The 16,827-nt window shown below is 25.5% G+C and overlaps 5 protein-coding genes across 5 annotated transcripts; 1 reads left to right on the top strand and 4 right to left on the bottom strand.

The window, feature by feature from the left end:
• Positions 1 to 377: 377 nt before the first annotated feature.
• Positions 378 to 1,048, top strand: DICPUDRAFT_152490 (uncharacterized protein; the record flags this gene model as incomplete). Its single annotated transcript, XM_003288230.1, has 2 exons — positions 378 to 732; positions 798 to 1,048. 2 exons carry the CDS (start codon positions 378 to 380, stop codon positions 1,046 to 1,048), a joined length of 606 nt encoding a protein of 201 aa, XP_003288278.1.
• Positions 1,049 to 1,936: 888 nt separating this feature from the next.
• Positions 1,937 to 7,683, bottom strand: DICPUDRAFT_33784 (uncharacterized protein; the record flags this gene model as incomplete). The annotated part of the gene is made up of 4 exons (XM_003288223.1): positions 1,937 to 4,885; positions 5,009 to 6,652; positions 6,737 to 7,292; positions 7,430 to 7,683. Coding segments are annotated over 4 exons (5,403 nt in total), but the record flags the coding sequence as incomplete, so codon positions are not given.
• Positions 7,684 to 8,117: 434 nt separating this feature from the next.
• DICPUDRAFT_152488 (uncharacterized protein) lies at positions 8,118 to 10,402 on the bottom strand (the record flags this gene model as incomplete). Its single annotated transcript, XM_003288222.1, has 2 exons — positions 8,118 to 8,143; positions 8,794 to 10,402. 2 exons carry the CDS (start codon positions 10,400 to 10,402, stop codon positions 8,118 to 8,120), a joined length of 1,635 nt encoding a protein of 544 aa, XP_003288270.1.
• A 1,430-nt stretch (positions 10,403 to 11,832) lies between these two features.
• On the bottom strand, positions 11,833 to 12,999 carry DICPUDRAFT_152487 (uncharacterized protein; the record flags this gene model as incomplete). The annotated part of the gene is made up of 1 exon (XM_003288221.1): positions 11,833 to 12,999. One exon carries the CDS (start codon positions 12,997 to 12,999, stop codon positions 11,833 to 11,835), a length of 1,167 nt encoding a protein of 388 aa, XP_003288269.1.
• Positions 13,000 to 13,361: 362 nt separating this feature from the next.
• On the bottom strand, positions 13,362 to 15,684 carry DICPUDRAFT_92065 (uncharacterized protein). Its single transcript, XM_003288220.1, has 5 exons — positions 15,632 to 15,684; positions 14,850 to 15,583; positions 14,300 to 14,779; positions 13,962 to 14,224; positions 13,362 to 13,785 (listed from the first exon to the last, which is right to left on the bottom strand). The coding sequence occupies exons 2-5, from the start codon at positions 15,093 to 15,095 to the stop codon at positions 13,650 to 13,652; spliced, it is 1,125 nt and encodes a 374-aa protein (XP_003288268.1). The 5' UTR covers positions 15,096 to 15,583; positions 15,632 to 15,684; the 3' UTR covers positions 13,362 to 13,649.
• Between the last annotated feature and the right edge of the window lie 1,143 nt (positions 15,685 to 16,827).

The following is a 16,827-nucleotide window of genomic DNA, read 5'->3' as shown; positions in this document are numbered from 1 at the left end:
TAAATAAAATAATTATTCTTAAAAAATAATTAAATATTTAAAACATATTTTTGGTTTTTTATTTTTTGCCAATTTATAATAATTTTTTTTTTTTTTCTTTTTTGTTAATTGTGTGTATGTGGTTTTGCCAACAATTTTTTTATTCTTCCTGGTGGTATTTTTTTGTACTAGCTATTTATTTGTTTTAATTTATAAAATTAAATATTTATTATATTTTATTTTTTTTAAATTATTTTTTATTTTTTTTTTTTAAATTTAATTTTTTTAATAATTTTCTTTCATAGATTTCGTTTTTTTTTGTTTTTTTTATTTTTTTGTTAATTTTATAATAATACAATTTTATATAATATAGCTATATTAGTAATAATAGTAATAAAATGATTCCAGGCACCAAAAAAATTAAAAATATTTGTGTTTTTTGCGGAAGCAGAAAAGGTAACGACGAAAAATATGTTGAAGTTACTAAACAATTAGCAAGCGAAATGGGAAAAAGAGGATATGGTTTGGTTTATGGTGGTGGAAATATTGGTATTATGGGTGCAGTTTCACATGGCGTCCAAGAAGCTGGCGGTAATGTTAAGGGTATTATCCCAAGATCTTTATCACCAAAAGAAATTTCAGGTACCACCGTTGGTGAAGTCACTTATGTAGATAGCATGCACACCAGAAAAGAAATTATGTATAATTCATCAGATGCATTTATTGCTTTACCTGGCGGTATTGGCACATTTGGTAAGGGTTTTATATTAATAAAAAAAAATTAAACGTATATTAATGTTTCTATTTACTTCCAATAGAGGAATTATTCGAATGTATGACATGGGTTCAATTAGGTATTCATTCAAAACCAGTTGGCATTTTAAATGTTAATGGATATTACGATCATTTAGTTAGTTTATTAAAAAATAGTGTAGACTCTGGTTTTGTTGATGGTCGTTTCATTTCATCTCTTATTGTTGAAACTGATCCAATCGAACTATTAAACAAGTTAGAATCAAATTCTTTATACAAGAGCGAAATTACTTGGTTAACCTCATCACAAGCATAAACAGATTATACAAATATTTATGCTCTCATTATAATATTTAATGCGAATTGCTTGGTTGTTATAACTTACTCCTTAAATAATAATTACCCTTGTAATTTGGAAATCATATTAAAATAAAATAATTTTTTTTTTTTTAAAAAAAGAGATAATAACTTTTTTTTCCCTAAACCTTCAACGATTCTCGCAGCAATATTATCAATAAAGGTTTAAAATAGGTGGGAGGCTTTGCCATCCGTGAAATACCACCACTTAATTAACTAGCCCGGCTAGATAGAATCCTGTTTTTTTTTTTTTTTTTTTTTTTTTTTTTTTTTTTTTTTTTTTTTTTTTTTTTTTTTTTGGTGTTTAAATCTTATTAATGGAAAAAGGTTGGGACCTCTGGGTATCAAAAAAAGACAAATTGTTCAAAAATATGATTATTCAAAATATTTTTAGTATTTAAGAAAAAATCTTCGTGAATCAGCATATCAATACAGTTGGGAATTCCAAAACATTTCCACACTTTTATATTCTTTTGTTAAACATTAGAAAAAATACTTTGGAAAATATTCAAAAAACCTTTATCCCATTATCGATATCAACAATAAAGGCATGGGGTTAAAAGATATGTTATCTGAAAAAATTCCAAAAACATGCTTTTAAATAACTCATATTAGAGGATAAAATAACAAAATTAAAATATAACCTCTTGTTATATTATAAAATTTAAAATGGCTAAATAAAAATATGTTTTTTTACAACTTAACTTTTTATATATAAAATTATTTCTTTTTAAATGTAAATATATAGAAAAAGGGATTTTACAAATAAATAAAAAAAGAAAAATTTACAAAGAAATATTAGGTGTTCAAAAATATTAGAATTTGAACTAAAACATTTATTTTAAATTTATTTATAACCTCTATTGTTGTAGTTATTATAGTTTCTATCTTTATCGTTTCTACCACCATATCCACCTCCATGGCCGCCTTGATGATGTTGTTGGTGACCGCCATGACCGTGTTGTTGGTGACCATAGCCACCATGATATTGCTGTTGTTGTAGTGGTGGTGATTGTAATTGATTGGGCTTACGATTAAGGGTTTTCTTTCTTTTATACTCTTCTTGTTCAATTTCTTTTTCTCTTTCCCTTTTCTTTTGATCATTATTATTGTTATTATTTGATTTATCATTTTGTTGTGAAGGTGTATTATCTTTTTTACTAAGAGCCGCTTTTTCTCTCAATTCTTTGATTTTTTGATTTTTTTCATTTTCGTCTTTTTCCTCTTTATCACGTGGTGGAGCTTGTTGTTGTTGTTGATGAGGAGGTGATTGTTGTGATCTATCTTTGCTATTGGATCTGCTTCTAATCTGATTTGATGATGTTGATGGTGGTGTTGATGATTGACTTTCACCACTTATATTACTGCTACTATTGCTTTTCTTTAATGATTCAAATTTCTCTTCTCTCTTTTTTTTATCTCTTTTAAATTTTTCCTCTTCTGATGGTGGTGGTATAGCAGGAGAAGTTACATTGGATGATAAGGTTGGTGAAGTGTTTTCATTACGATTGTTTGATCTGTGTGGTGGTGATTTTTGTGGTGGTGATTGTTGTGGTGTTTCATTATTTTTGTTTCTTTCTTTGCTTTCATTTCTATCACCTCTATCGTTTCTATCATTTCTTTCATTTCTATCGTTTCTTTCATTTCTTTCACTTCTTTCATTTCTATCATTCTTGATATCTCTATCATTCTTGATATCTCTATCATTTTTATCTTTATTGTCACTCTTATTATCTCTTTCAGCTCTACTTTCATTTCTTTCATTTCTTTCGCTTCTTTCGTTTTTAATGTCTTTATCACTTCTATCTCTTTCATTTCTACCTTCTCTTAGATCATTTCTTTCGCCTCTATCATTTCTGCCGCTATCTCTAAGCTCATTTCTTCCATCTTTGCTTTCACCTCTATCATTTCTGTCATTTCTATCACTTCTATCATTTCTATTGTCTCTAAAATCATTTCTATTATCACTTCTATTTTCGGTCCTGGTACTTTCTCTTTCTCTTTCTTTGCTCCTATCTCTTATATCTCTGTTGAAGTCACCTCTATTTTCATTTCTATTATAATCTCTACCTTCACCTCTATTTTCATTTCTATTATAGTCTCTGTTGTTATTACTATTATTATCGTTGTTACCTCTACTTCCATAATTTTCTCTATCTCTATTATCTCTACTGACATCTCTTTCAATACGAGGTTGTGATGAATCTCTGTCACTACGATCTCTTTCGATACGGTCTCTATCATTACGCTCTCTTTCTAATCGTTGAATTTCTTTTTCCTTTTGTTGGTCCCTTTCTTTTTCTTTATCACGGTCTTCTCTTTGCTTATCTCTTTCTTTTTGATCTTTGTGTTGATCTCTTTCTCTATCACGATCCTTATCACGTTGTTGGGACTCTTTTTCTCTTTGTTCACGATCTTTTTCACGAACATCTTTTTCACGTTGTTCCTTATCTCTTAAATCTCTTTCTTTTTCACGTTGTTCTTTTTCTTTTTCGCGTTGTTCCTTTTCTTTTTCACGTTGTTCCTTTTCTTTTTCACGTTGTTCTTTTTCCTCTCTTTGTTGCTTATCTTTTTCCTTTTCACGTTGTTCTCTTTCAATTTCTCTTGATGATTTGGTGCTATCTCTTTCTTTATCACGTTCTTCTCTTTGTTTATCCCTTTCAGATTTATTGGTTGTATCATCTTTCATAATAACATCTTTGGAGTCTCTAGTTTCTTTTGATTCTTTCATAGCAACATCTTTGGAGTCTCTAGTTTCTTTTGATTCTTTCATAGTAACATCTTTGGATGAGGATTGTGGAGAGTTTGTGTTTGATTGAGAGGTGTTTGTAGTGGTTGTATTTGTTTTTTTTGGTTTGATATCATCAATCATTCTTGGTTTTTCTTTATCTAATAGAGAGTTGTATCTGATTGCTAAGGTTTTTAAATCTTCTCTTTGTTTTAATTGTGATACCAATGACTCGATATATTCATAGTTTGATTTATGAGCTGGGAAATAGTGTACCAATTTAGTTAATACCAATAGACCATTTCTAATAACCATATGTTCACCTGAATTTAAACAGAGAGCAAACGAATCACTAATCGATTTATGACACTTTGTGAAAAATTTGACGAAATTTTCATAATTTAATTTGATAATTTTGCCACATTCTCTATCATAAATAGATTCTGATTGTTTCCATTTATTTAATACACCAAATGATTCGCTTAAAAATCTTCCAAATCTATTGGCCTCGTTATCTGTACTTGAAAAAACTGTAAAGGTAATCATACTAACTAATTCATTGTAATAGTTCATTAAACCAAAGTTTGGTGTATTAATGGTATGTAATATTTGTACAAATTTGGCACAGTAGATGGCATCGGTTGAGGTAAAGGTTGCTCTTGGAAAAACGCAGTATTGAAGGAATTTAATTAATGATTCTTTCTTTATATTTGTATCTTTACTTTCTTGGAAGAATTTATCTTTTTGAGATTGAATTGATTCTAATACCTTTTGATGGTTTTGATTTTGAGTATTGAATTCTTTTTGTAATTTTTCAAGATTTGTTTGAACTCTTTCTTTTTCTTTCTTTTTCTTTACATCTTTACTACCACTTTGTACATATTGATATTCTAATTCACTAATTTGTTTTTTGAGCTTTGTTATTTCAGTTTCATATAATGTTTTTGGTACGTAAATATCATATAATGAATGGGACCAAAAAGTACTGTATAACTCTGGGCTAATGGTTTTCCAAATATCATCGGAATAAATTGGTTTACAAATTGAGGTAATGTTTTTTGAAGATGGCTCGCTTGATGTAGTTGGGGCTGTAGCAGTTGGTGATGATGGTAAGGTAGTGCTGGTAATGGTGGTGCTGACAGTGGTGGTGCTGGTAGTAGTAGCTAATCCTTTAAAAATCTGATTAAATACTGGCCTATAAATATGAAAAGCAGCTTCTGGCTCCAAATGATATGTATTTACTAGACTATTGAAATCTTCTTTAAAATATTCTGAATATTTTTCGGGTGTTGAATGGGATGATAAAAACTCTGTATATTGAAGTAAAGTTTCTTGACATTTGTCATAAAGATTATTGATAAGTTTGATATGTTGATGTTCATTTGAATCATGAATGATATTGTGGCATTGTTTAGCAATTAAAACGAAAAGTGGAAAGGCTAGTTTACTATTAACAAGTGCTTCTTTTAATTTGTTTATCGACTTCTTTGAATTTCTAACACCCTGTAGTTGAACTGTGGTAGTTTCTTGTTTTAAATTTTCACCACCGGCCTGAGCCTCCATTTGAGCTTCAGGAGCTTCTTCGACAATCTCTGTGACACCCATTTTTAATAACAACTCTTTAAGAATAATTAAATCGAGAGAATTGTTATCTTTTAATTGATTAACGGTATATTGTAAAATACCTTCCAATTCGGTAAGAGGGTACTTTTTATAGTATAAACCAATAAAAAGTGAGAGTGCTTGGAACCAAGATGCAATATTTGTACCATCCGGTTTTAGTCTATCTCTCTTTATACAAAGTCTTTCTAAAAGTACAAAACTGAGTACGTCCGCAGATAATGTTGAAATATATCTAAGACCGTCGACCAATGGAATAACAAGGGAGTCAAAAAGTTCTACTTGAGATAAAATGACTTCAAATACGATGGCTGGGTGGGCATGACTAATTTTACCAATGGATTTGCCTAATTGTTTGTAATTATCTTTTGATAAACGACGCATAATCTTTTTTGTTTCAATGATAACGTCTGTTTTGGTGCATATTAAAGAGAGGACTTTTTTGTATTGTTCTTTCCATTCGTAATAAATTTGGTATCTCTTTTGATATGGGAAGTGTTTTAAGATATCCCAAATCTCACTGGCAACACAAGGATTTTCTGGTGTCATTGAAAAGGTTGGTAAAAGAACGGACTGTAAGATACTTTCAAGGTCACTCTTTAATTGAACGTAATTTATTTTCGAGTTTGGTTGTTGTTGGTCTACCAATGGTAAAACTTTAACTACGACCCTTTCAAAAATTCTGCAAATTTTTAAAAATAATTTGATATCTTGAGATAGGAAAACTCCTAAGTGGCCAAGTAAAAAGAATATCATTTCTGATGAATCTATAAATGCCTGTAAATCGAAATTGGTAATAATAGTACTTGAGCCAGTTGTAGTGCATGATTCTCTTAAGGTAGTGAATGAAATTGGATTATAAAGTGGTTCGATAATTTGTGACAAACGTGAAATTAAAGCTTGAGATACTTGTGTATTTGATGCTACATCAATTTGAGAGGATGATAAATTATAAAGTAGTTGGCCTGTACAATGGACTTCGTGGGTCTCTAATAGTGCAACCAATAAATTGAATTTTTGGTTCTCTTGAACTAATTCATTTGCAGCTGCAACAGCAGCGACAGCCTGTGATGCTGCTTGTTCCTTTTTACTAGCATTGGCACTTTGTTGAGTATCATCATTTGATACCAATGAGGTGGAATTTCTAGAGGAAGCAATAATTTCCTCTCTTCTATGTTGAAATTGGTTTTTAATCTCTTCATCGCTTGGTGCCAACTATAAAACAAAAAATAAACTGGTTAGTCAATGAAATGGAAAATATTGGTGGTAAAATAATAGTGATCGTTATTTTTAACTTACATGTGGATAAATTGACTCTAAATTAAATATTTTTTCTTTTAACAATAATGCTGTGACGTTGTATAGCGATTTTGGTGTTATTATATCATTTGGGTTGGTTGTGGTTTGTATAATAGGTGATTCTTGAACTGTATTGGATGTTGAGGTTGAGGATGATGATTTTATAGTAGTTTCACTTTTATCGGCGGCAGCAGCGGCAACAGCAGCAGCAGCTTGCTGCTCTAATTGTTGCTTTATTTGTTGAATTTGAGATAGTTGTTGTTGTTGATAAAATTGGTACTTAAAACCAATTAATTGCGGAATTGCAGAAACTTTAAAATTCTTTAAAATCTTTAAAAAACATTCGGAATTTTGAAAATTTTGTTCAAAGCTATCTAAAACTATATCTAAAACTCTATTTGGATCCAAATTGAAATAACCAATCAATGCTTTAATATTTTGGATGGTTGCGTCTACTGTACGTTCATTTAATAATGGACCTTTGTTTAACTCTGATAACACTTTCGAAAAACCTTCACTTTCTTCTTTAAATAAATTAAACTTTACTTGTGTATAACTGATTATTTTGTGTAGTATTATTCAAAATTTGTTATTATTTTTAAGATTGGATATTAATAATTGTTTCATTGATTTTTTTTTTTTTCTAAAAGAGATATCCAAACCAAACCAGTACTAAAATTAAAATTTACTTACACATCCTTTGTATTTACTCTGATAAGTCTATTTAAAAATTTTTTTTGACTTTTAATTATACCTGAAGCCTCCAATATATCCATTTCCAATCTTTCCTTCAACATATTTGCTGGTACTACTCCTTGTTCAACACTTTCTTTAACCAATGTAATCAAATATGGTTTTTGGATGTTATCTTCTGAACCCAAGGTTTCAATTTCTGTGCCAACCAACCAAAAAACATCTGATAAAACTGTATCGAAATTTTTAATTGACTAAAGAAATATTAGTATATTTATTTTAATATAATGATCATTATTGTTAACAAAATATTTACCACTAAAAAGTTTTCATATTTAAAAATATTTATTAGCTTTTGAGCACTGAATAATTCACCCTTTGTATATTTTGATATTAAATTATATAATTCCATTTTAAATCTTCCATTGATTCCTGCAACATCACAATTTGGTTCGTTGTGGCAATCTGTGATTTTTTTAAGGCGATTAAAAATATTTTGAAAATTTTCTGATTGCTCCCATTCTTTATCTGTGGGAGTTGCTGTTGATGGAGTTTTTGTCTCCATTTTAATTTTGTCCTATCTAATATAATAAATATTTACAATGAGAAAAAAACAATTCTATATTATTTTATATTATTTTATTTATTTTATATACAACTATTATATAAATGAACTATTTTAATTTGTTTATTCGACTGGATTATTATTTACAACTATTATAATTTATTAGACAAATTTGTAAATCTTTTTTTTTATTTTTTTTTATTTTTTATTTATTTTTTTTTTGTTTGTTTATTTGATTTGAACAATTAAATATTGAAGAAAAAGTAAAAATAAAAAAATACTATAAATGATTTGTATAAATAAACCTCTTAAATTTTATTATAGAAATAACAAATATAGATACTAATTTAAAATTTGAAACTAATGAAATTAAAAAAAATTTTATAAAAATTTTGAAAAAATTAAAAAAAAATTAAAAAAAAAAATTAAAAAATTAAAAAAATAAAAAAATTAAAAAAAAAATTAAAAAAAAAATAAATAAAATTATTGTAAAATGAAATAAATAATGTATTTATAAAAAATAGACTTTATTTATACTTTTAACTTTTTAGCTAAAAAAAGAAAAAAAAGGTGGTATTAATTACAGGTTGCACAAATTTGGATTTGTGAATATTTTTGAAAAGAAAAAAAAATAAACATATACAGGAAATATATAAAGTACTGTTTAATTTGATTGAATAAATAAATAAATAAATAAAATCTGTGGTAAATTGATATACAGGTTGCTACATTGAACAGAGATGAGAAACAGAAAATTACACTATACATTTCTTCTATTCTTATTGGATTGAACATTTACATTTGACGGTGTCATATTTTTGGTTTAAAGTTGGAATATCATTGATACGTTGAATATGTTGGTTTTCTTTGGCCAAAGATGGATTTGCTAAACCATATTTACTTAAAGTACAAAATAATGACTCTATAATTGGGATAGTTTCAATATGATTTGGACCATAATAAGATTTTATTATAGTTAATGCATCATAACGTAATGCAATTGATTCATATAAAACTGGTTTATTACTACTATGTGAATTATTATTACTATTATTGTTGTTAGTATTATTATTATTATTGTTATTATTGTTATTATTATTATTATTATTATTAATATTGTAGCTTAAACTATTATTACTGCTATTATTATCCTCACCACCTTCACTTTTTTTAAAAAGATGTCTTGTGGAATAAGGATCAAAGTCTAAGCTATTTCTATTACTACTACTATCGTCATTATTATTATTGTTGGTATTATTTCTATAACTTATGCTACCTCTACTGATACTATTATTACTCTTATAGCTGTCATTATAACTTTTTGTTTGAAAAAGTTCATTTAAATCGTCACTATAACTATTTTTACTACTACTATTATTATAACTTAAAAGAGTGTCATTGTTATTACTATTATTATCATTATTACTATTGTTATCATTGTCACTATTGTTATTATCATTATTATAGGTTAAATTATTACTACTAGTTTTTTTATAAACATCTCTAAAAAAACTATTATAATTACTAAGGTTTTGAGATCTAACTTCTGTATCATAACTATCAGACATACGATTATATAAGTAAGCCATCATTGGATGTGATTGGCCATAATGTAAACGGAAACCTTGTAAAGCAATATTAAAATATCTTTGGGATAAACTACGATGATCTTCCATTGATTGATGAGAACGATAGTGGCATTCTAAAGTGCCATATAGAAAAAAAGATTCGGAACAATCTTGATGATGATCGTTATAACCATTGGCTTTAAAATTTAAAAGGGCGGAATTTAATTTTTCACGAAGAACATCTAAAAACTCTTGATCGGGCTCCCATAAACGTGAACGTGCGTAAAGGGCGCATGAAACTTGCATATTTAAAATCATACCAATATATGGGCCTTGATATTTTAGTTGATTTAAAATTGAAATGGCATTTTCAAAAGTATTATATGATCTGTTATCTAATGCATAATATAAACCACCACCATGAATTTGTCCCTTTAAACCATTTTGAAAATCGAAAATATATTGTGAACGGGCAGCACATGCTAAAACATAGGCATAGTCTACTTGTTGAATCGATAATGGTGAGGTAGTCAATAGGGAGAATGCTTCACGATACAAATCGATTGAACGTTGTAATGACTCTATTGTTTTTAATTCATAATTGTAGTATCCCAATAACTCCAAAAGTTTAACTTGAACATCTCCATCGATTCTCTGTTGTTGTAATTGTTGATCTAAATACTGAATATAATCTTTGATTTCTTGTGAATTGTTTTTAAATATTAACTTTGCATATAAACAACTTTGGTGCCTTTGATCTTGGTGCCCCATCTGATTTTGCAGTTGTTTCTTTTGATGTTGCTGATTTAATTGATGTATTTGTAATTGTAATGTCTCCATTATTATTTATTACAATATGATTAATTTTTTTATTTTTATTTTTTTATTTTGTTTTGGGTAAAATTATTATTATTTTGTTTGTTTTAGTATTATTACTTTTTTTTAGTTTTAAATAGAGAAAAGAAAAAATAAATTTTATTGAGGGGGTATATATACCCAATAATTAAAAAATAATAAAAAAAATTTTAATGTTTAATTTAATTTAATTTTAATTTTTTTTTTTTTTTTTTAAATTTAATAAATTATAATAATTATTTATTTTTTTTTTTTTATTTTTTTTTTTTTTATTATAATAATTGAATTATAACATTTGATATGGAAATGAGGTTGTTTGTTATATATAATAAGGTTATTTGAATGTATGTGGGGGATTTTATGACAGGAAGAGTGGTGTATTAGTGTATAAGTATACTGTGTGTTTTTGTGTGTGATGTGGTGTTGATATTAATATTAAAAATATTAGTTATTATTTTTTGTTATATCGTTGTTATATTACTTTTATTACAAATGTTACTAATACGTTGTTATTATTGACAGATGGTGAGTGAAGTGATTTAAAAAATAAATTTAAAAATAAAAAAAAGTGTGTATGCAAATATTGTGTGTTTTTTTGGAGTGTGTGATGTGGATCTAAATATAAAATAAATAATTTTTATCAGTGTTTATGTGTAAATAATTAAAAATATATACAAAAATTGTAATTGTTGGTTGTTATTAAAAAAACAAATAAAATTTTTAAAGTAAAAATAAAATTGTAATTAAAATAATATTAATCCTTTTGGTAATATTAAATTTAAAAAAAAAAAAAATTGTTTAGTTTATTAAATAATAAAAAAAATAAAAAAAAAATAAAATAAATAAAAAAAAAAAATGGCGTTTTCCATACCCAAAAATATTTTTTTTTTAAATTTTTAATTTTTTTTTTTATAACCCTGTGATCATTAGATTTTTTTTTTATTTTAATTATTTTAATTATTGACACTAACAATTTTTTTTTTTTATGTTTTAATTAAGCACTATTTCACACTATATAACCAAGCCATCACCCAAACATTCAACATCCATGTAACAGTTTTAAACAAGGTCTGAATTAAAAAAAAATTTAATAGAAAAAAAAAAAAAATAAAATAAAGAAAAAAAAAAAAATAAAGAAAAAGAAAAAGAAACAAAGAAAAAAAAAAAAGTCAATGTTAGGTGTTCAAAAAATCTTAGGTTTTCAAATTGTTAACTATTTTTATAGTTTTTTTGAATATATAACTGTTCAAATTATAATAATAATAAATTTTTTTTTTTTTTTTTTTTTTTTTTTATTTTCCCCAACTAAAAAAATAAAATGAATATAAATAAAAAAATATAAATGAATTTAATATTTATTTTAAAAGGAATTTTTTTTTTTTTTTTAATAAAAAGGATTTTTTTTATTATTTTATTTAATAATTAACTAATATTATTCCAAAAATAAAAATAATAAAAGAAATTGGTTTTATTGTATTGGTACCACTAGATTCACTATCTAATTCACTTTCGCTGTTGTGTGGGACCTCAATATCTTTTGATGAACTTTCATTTGAGGAATGATTTGATGATTCACTTGAGGAATGATTTAATGATCCATTTGAAGAGACACTTGAGGATTCACTTGATGACTCATTTGATTCACTTGATGATTCATTTGATTCACTTGATGACTCATTAGATTCACTTGATGATTCATTTGATTCACTTGATGGTTCATTTGATTCACTTGATGGTTCACTTGATGAACTATCAATTGATGAGGAACTTTCTCCTGATGAGGTGCTATCTACTGATGAAGAGGTATCTTCTGAGGATGAAGTTTCGCTTGATGGCTCAATTGATCCATTTGATCCATTAGATGATTCGTTTGATGAGGATTCATTTGATGATGATTCGTTTGATGAAGATTCATTTGATGAAGATTCATTTGATGAAGATTCATTTGATGAGGACTCATTTGATGAGGATTCATTTGATGAAGATGAAGTTTCACTTGATGGCTCAATTGATCCATTTGATGATCCATTTGATGATCCATTTGATCCGTTTGATCCATTTGATCCGTTTGATCCATTTGATCCGTTTGATCCATTTGATGATTCATTTGATGAGCTTTCAGTTGATGATGAGCTGTCTACTGATGATGAAGTCTCGCTTGAACGGGAGTTTGATGATTCATTTGATGAGCTTTCAGATTGATTTGGAGTCGAGGAGGGAGTTTCACTTGGAGTAACACTTGGGGTAACACTTGGAGTAGTTGTTGGAGTTGGGGTTTCAACTTTACAATTAAAAATATAATTTGATGAAGTGATGTTTTTTCCATTACATCTAAAACTCTTGATAGAAAATATCTCAAGAGAAAATCTATTACAATTTTTACTTGAGTAGATGTAGGTAACATAATTTTTCTTTTCTTTTTTTATATTAAATGATTTTCCACAACTATTATAACATTTATCAGAACTAATGATATATGGATCTGAACTACAGGCATCTTTTACTCTTAGAACCTCTTCAGCATATATAATGCCAATAAACAAAAATACAAATAAAATTGAAATAAATTTAAAACAATTCATTTTATTATAACAACAATAAATAATATAATAAAAAAAAAAAAAAATTTTAGATATAAAGGTATATTAATAGAACAGGAAAAAAAAAAAAAAAAAATATTGAGATTTTTTAGAAATTTTTTTTATCTAAAATCAAAAAAGGTTTTCTCTGAATTCTTGAATTATCATAAACAATATTTTTTTTATAATTTTCTAATTTATATTATTCCGCAAGGTAAAAAAAAATGTAAAATTTATAAATAAACAATTTATTTTTAAAATTTTAAAAAAAAAAAAAATCTTTCTTGGGTTCTTAGGGTCTTTAAAATAATAAATGGGCAATGTTCACACCATCACAAAAAGGTGAAGTGTTTTTTTTTTTTTTTGATATTTTTATTTTAATTATATTTTATTTTCGTTTATAATTTTTTGTTTCGTATACGCTATGTAACTATTAAATTTCACAGAGTTAAGAATGATATCGTGGTTAATTGGAAAAAAAAAAGGTGATTGAAATTATATTGCGTAAAAAATATTATTTGAATCTCTTTATACTGATTATTTATAAATTGGCTATTGAGCGAAAAAAGTTGCCCCACATCAAAGTTGTTTTTTTTTCTTTTTTTGAATTTTTTTTTTTAAAATTTGTGTATATTTATATTATTGGTTATGATTTAGTTTTTATCGATTGTTGGTTTGAATGGTGGTTCAACAGTGAGATTAAGCATACCTTCCCAATCTATACCTTCAAAGAATGGATGTTTTTTAATACCTGTGGCATCAATTCTTTTTCTTTCTGGTGAAATTAATCTATATAGTTAAAAAAAAAAAAAATTAGAAATCAAAATTTTATAATATAAATATAAATATAAAAATAAAAATAAAAAAAAAAATTAAAGAAAACAATCAATAAAAAAGAGAGGATAATAAAATATTTTTTCAAAAGAAAAAATAAAAAAAAAACATGGTAAAAATAAACCACATACTCTCTGATTAAAGATTCTGCTACTTTAGAAATATTTGGTTGGCTTTTTTGAATGGCAGTATTCAATAAACCCCTCCAATTTCCAATATTTTCTCTAATTTTTTGTTCTGTAGTGTCAGGTGATTCGACAAATAAAGCAGTTCCGGTAACCAATTCGAAAAGAATTGCACCTAATGACCAATAGTCACAAAGTTTGGAATAGTTAACACCTTGAACCACTTCAACGGCCATATATTGAGGGGTACCAATATAAGAAGTATAGGACTAATAAATAAAAATAAAAAAAATTAGAATTTTTATATTTTACAATTAGTATGTGATTAAAAATTGATATCTTACATTATTTGGATTTCTTAAAAAAGATGAAAAATTTGGTGGAGTATTATCAAATGATCTTGAACCAAGGGATCCACTACCAGCACTTGATGGGGAGCCTGAGAAAGAGAAACCTGAGGAGCTTGTAGTATTAACGGCTTGTTTTGATGAACCAAAGTCACCAAGAATAAGGTGGCCATCTTTATTGATCAATATATTCTCTGGCTTGACATCTCTATGAAGAAGCCCGTATGAATGGAAAGATTCTAAACAACAAACTAATTCGGCAATATAGAATTTAATTTCTTCGTCTGTAAACTTTTTACCTTCAACAAGACGGTCATAACAAAATGTATTAAAGTCACCACCTGGAATATACTCCATGACATAATAAAAAACACCTTCGATACTATCTACAAATGAACAAAATAGTTTTGGTGCCCTTTTATTATTTTTATTATTACAAGTAACCATTGCATTTCTTTCTCTAAATGCTCTTTTTTTCTGTAGAAATAAAAAAAAATATTAGTAATCGAACAATAATTATTTTTTTATTAATATATTTTATACATACAACCAATTCAGAGTCATTTACATCTACATAAAATATTTTTTTCATTGCATATACCTCTTGTGAATTTTTTTCTTTGACCAAATTTACTTCGCCATATGAACCACTACCAATATTTGAAAGAATTTCAAAAGAATCTATATTTAATTGACCTTTGAATTCATCAGACTTGTAATTAAATTCATCTTCGTTTGGTTCAGTTGGGATATTTAATCTATTATGTTGTGATGGGATTAAAATTGGTTCCATTTTTATTTTATTTATTTTAGAGATTTTTTTTTAAAAAAAATTTATATTGTTAAATTTATATGTTTTTTAAAAAAAAAAAGAGAAAGAAAGAAAGAAATAAAGTGAAATGGAAATGAAATGAAATAAAATGTGGGTTGTGTTTTTTTAAAAAAAATTATTTAGTTAAAAAAAAGGTGTGAGAGTGTGAGAATGTTAAGCTTTTGTTAATTGTGTTTGTTTTTTGTAAAAAAAAAATATTTCTTTCGTTATTACTAATTATATAATTAATAATATGTTCTATGATAGGAAAATGGCTTATTAATTACTTTTATAAAACTAAATTATATTATTATTATTAATATTATTATTATATTATATTATTACTATTTTTTTTATATTATTGGATATTATAATACTAATTATTCGAATATTTAAAACTCTAAAATTTTAATGTTGAGAAAAAAAAAGAAAATAAATTGATATTAATATTTTTTATTACTAATGTAAAATCAATAAATTATTATCTATAAAAATTTAAACTATTTAATATTACTGTTAAAAACAATGATTTTAAAAATAAATAAATATTTTTTTAAAAAGTATTTATAATTTAAAAATAAATAAAATAAAAATTAAATAAAAAATAAAATAATGTATGTAGTGTGTCTCTAAAGTGGGTTAAGTGTGTTTATGAAAATGAGATAAAAAGATTTAATAGTGTGTGTGTGGATAAAGGGGTGAATGTCTTTAAAAAAGTGAGATAGATTTTATTATATTTTTGTTTTTATTATAATATGGGGTGAGTGGTATTTGTTTTATTTGTGGGTGCCAAAAATATTATTGGTGTTTTAATTAAAAATCCAAATTATTTGTTTTTTTTTAAATAATGTAATATAGTATTTTGTTTTTTAGTCGTTTTTTTAGGATGGTTTTATTACTAATTTTATTATTATTTTAATTAATTATACTATTTATATTGATTATAATAATTTCGGTGTTTTAAGAAGAAAAAAAAAAATATTTTTATTTTTATTATTTTCAATCAACTAAAAATAGAAATTATTATTATTTTAAATTGGTTGTATTTTTTTGTAGAGGCGAGTAGGGTGGATTTATTTATTTAGTTATTTTTTTTTTTTTGTTTAATTATTCTTTTTTTTTTTTTTGATGTTAAATATTGTTATTTCTATTATTATAATTTATTTTAATTGAATTTATATAAATGGATTTTTTTTTTTTTATATTTATATTTAAAAAAAAATTAAAAATTATAATAAAAATAAAAAATAATAATTATTATAATATTAATAATATTATAATAATTAATAATGATGATTATTCTTAAATAAAATGTTATTTTATATGTGATGTGGAAGTGTAGAGACAAAAAAAATGATTTTATTTGTACAATATAATGCTAATACTACTCTTTTTATTAAAATTATTGATAATATTATTGTTGTTTTGTTTTTGTATGATTAAATCATATGTAAACATACACATACACTTTCAATACAAACTATAACAACAATTGTATAGTAATAATTATTTACAAGCATTCCCCCCCAACCAATAAAAAATAAAAATAAATAAAAAAAAATTAAAACCCGCATTTTATAAACCATAGACATATATTTTAGATCTATATTGTTACTGTACCAATAGATTTATATGGGTGTGGTGTTTAAAAATTTTGGATATTAACTTTTTTTTTTTAAGGGGGGGATTGTATGATTTGTTATTTTTTTTTTTT

This window comes from Dictyostelium purpureum, assembly GCF_000190715.1.
Source record: "Dictyostelium purpureum unplaced genomic scaffold DICPUscaffold_128, whole genome shotgun sequence".
In the NCBI taxonomy this organism is placed as follows: domain Eukaryota; phylum Evosea; class Eumycetozoa; order Dictyosteliales; family Dictyosteliaceae; genus Dictyostelium; species Dictyostelium purpureum.
The sequence above is the reverse complement of the archived record's forward strand: the minus strand, read 5'-3'. Positions and strand labels throughout refer to the sequence as shown.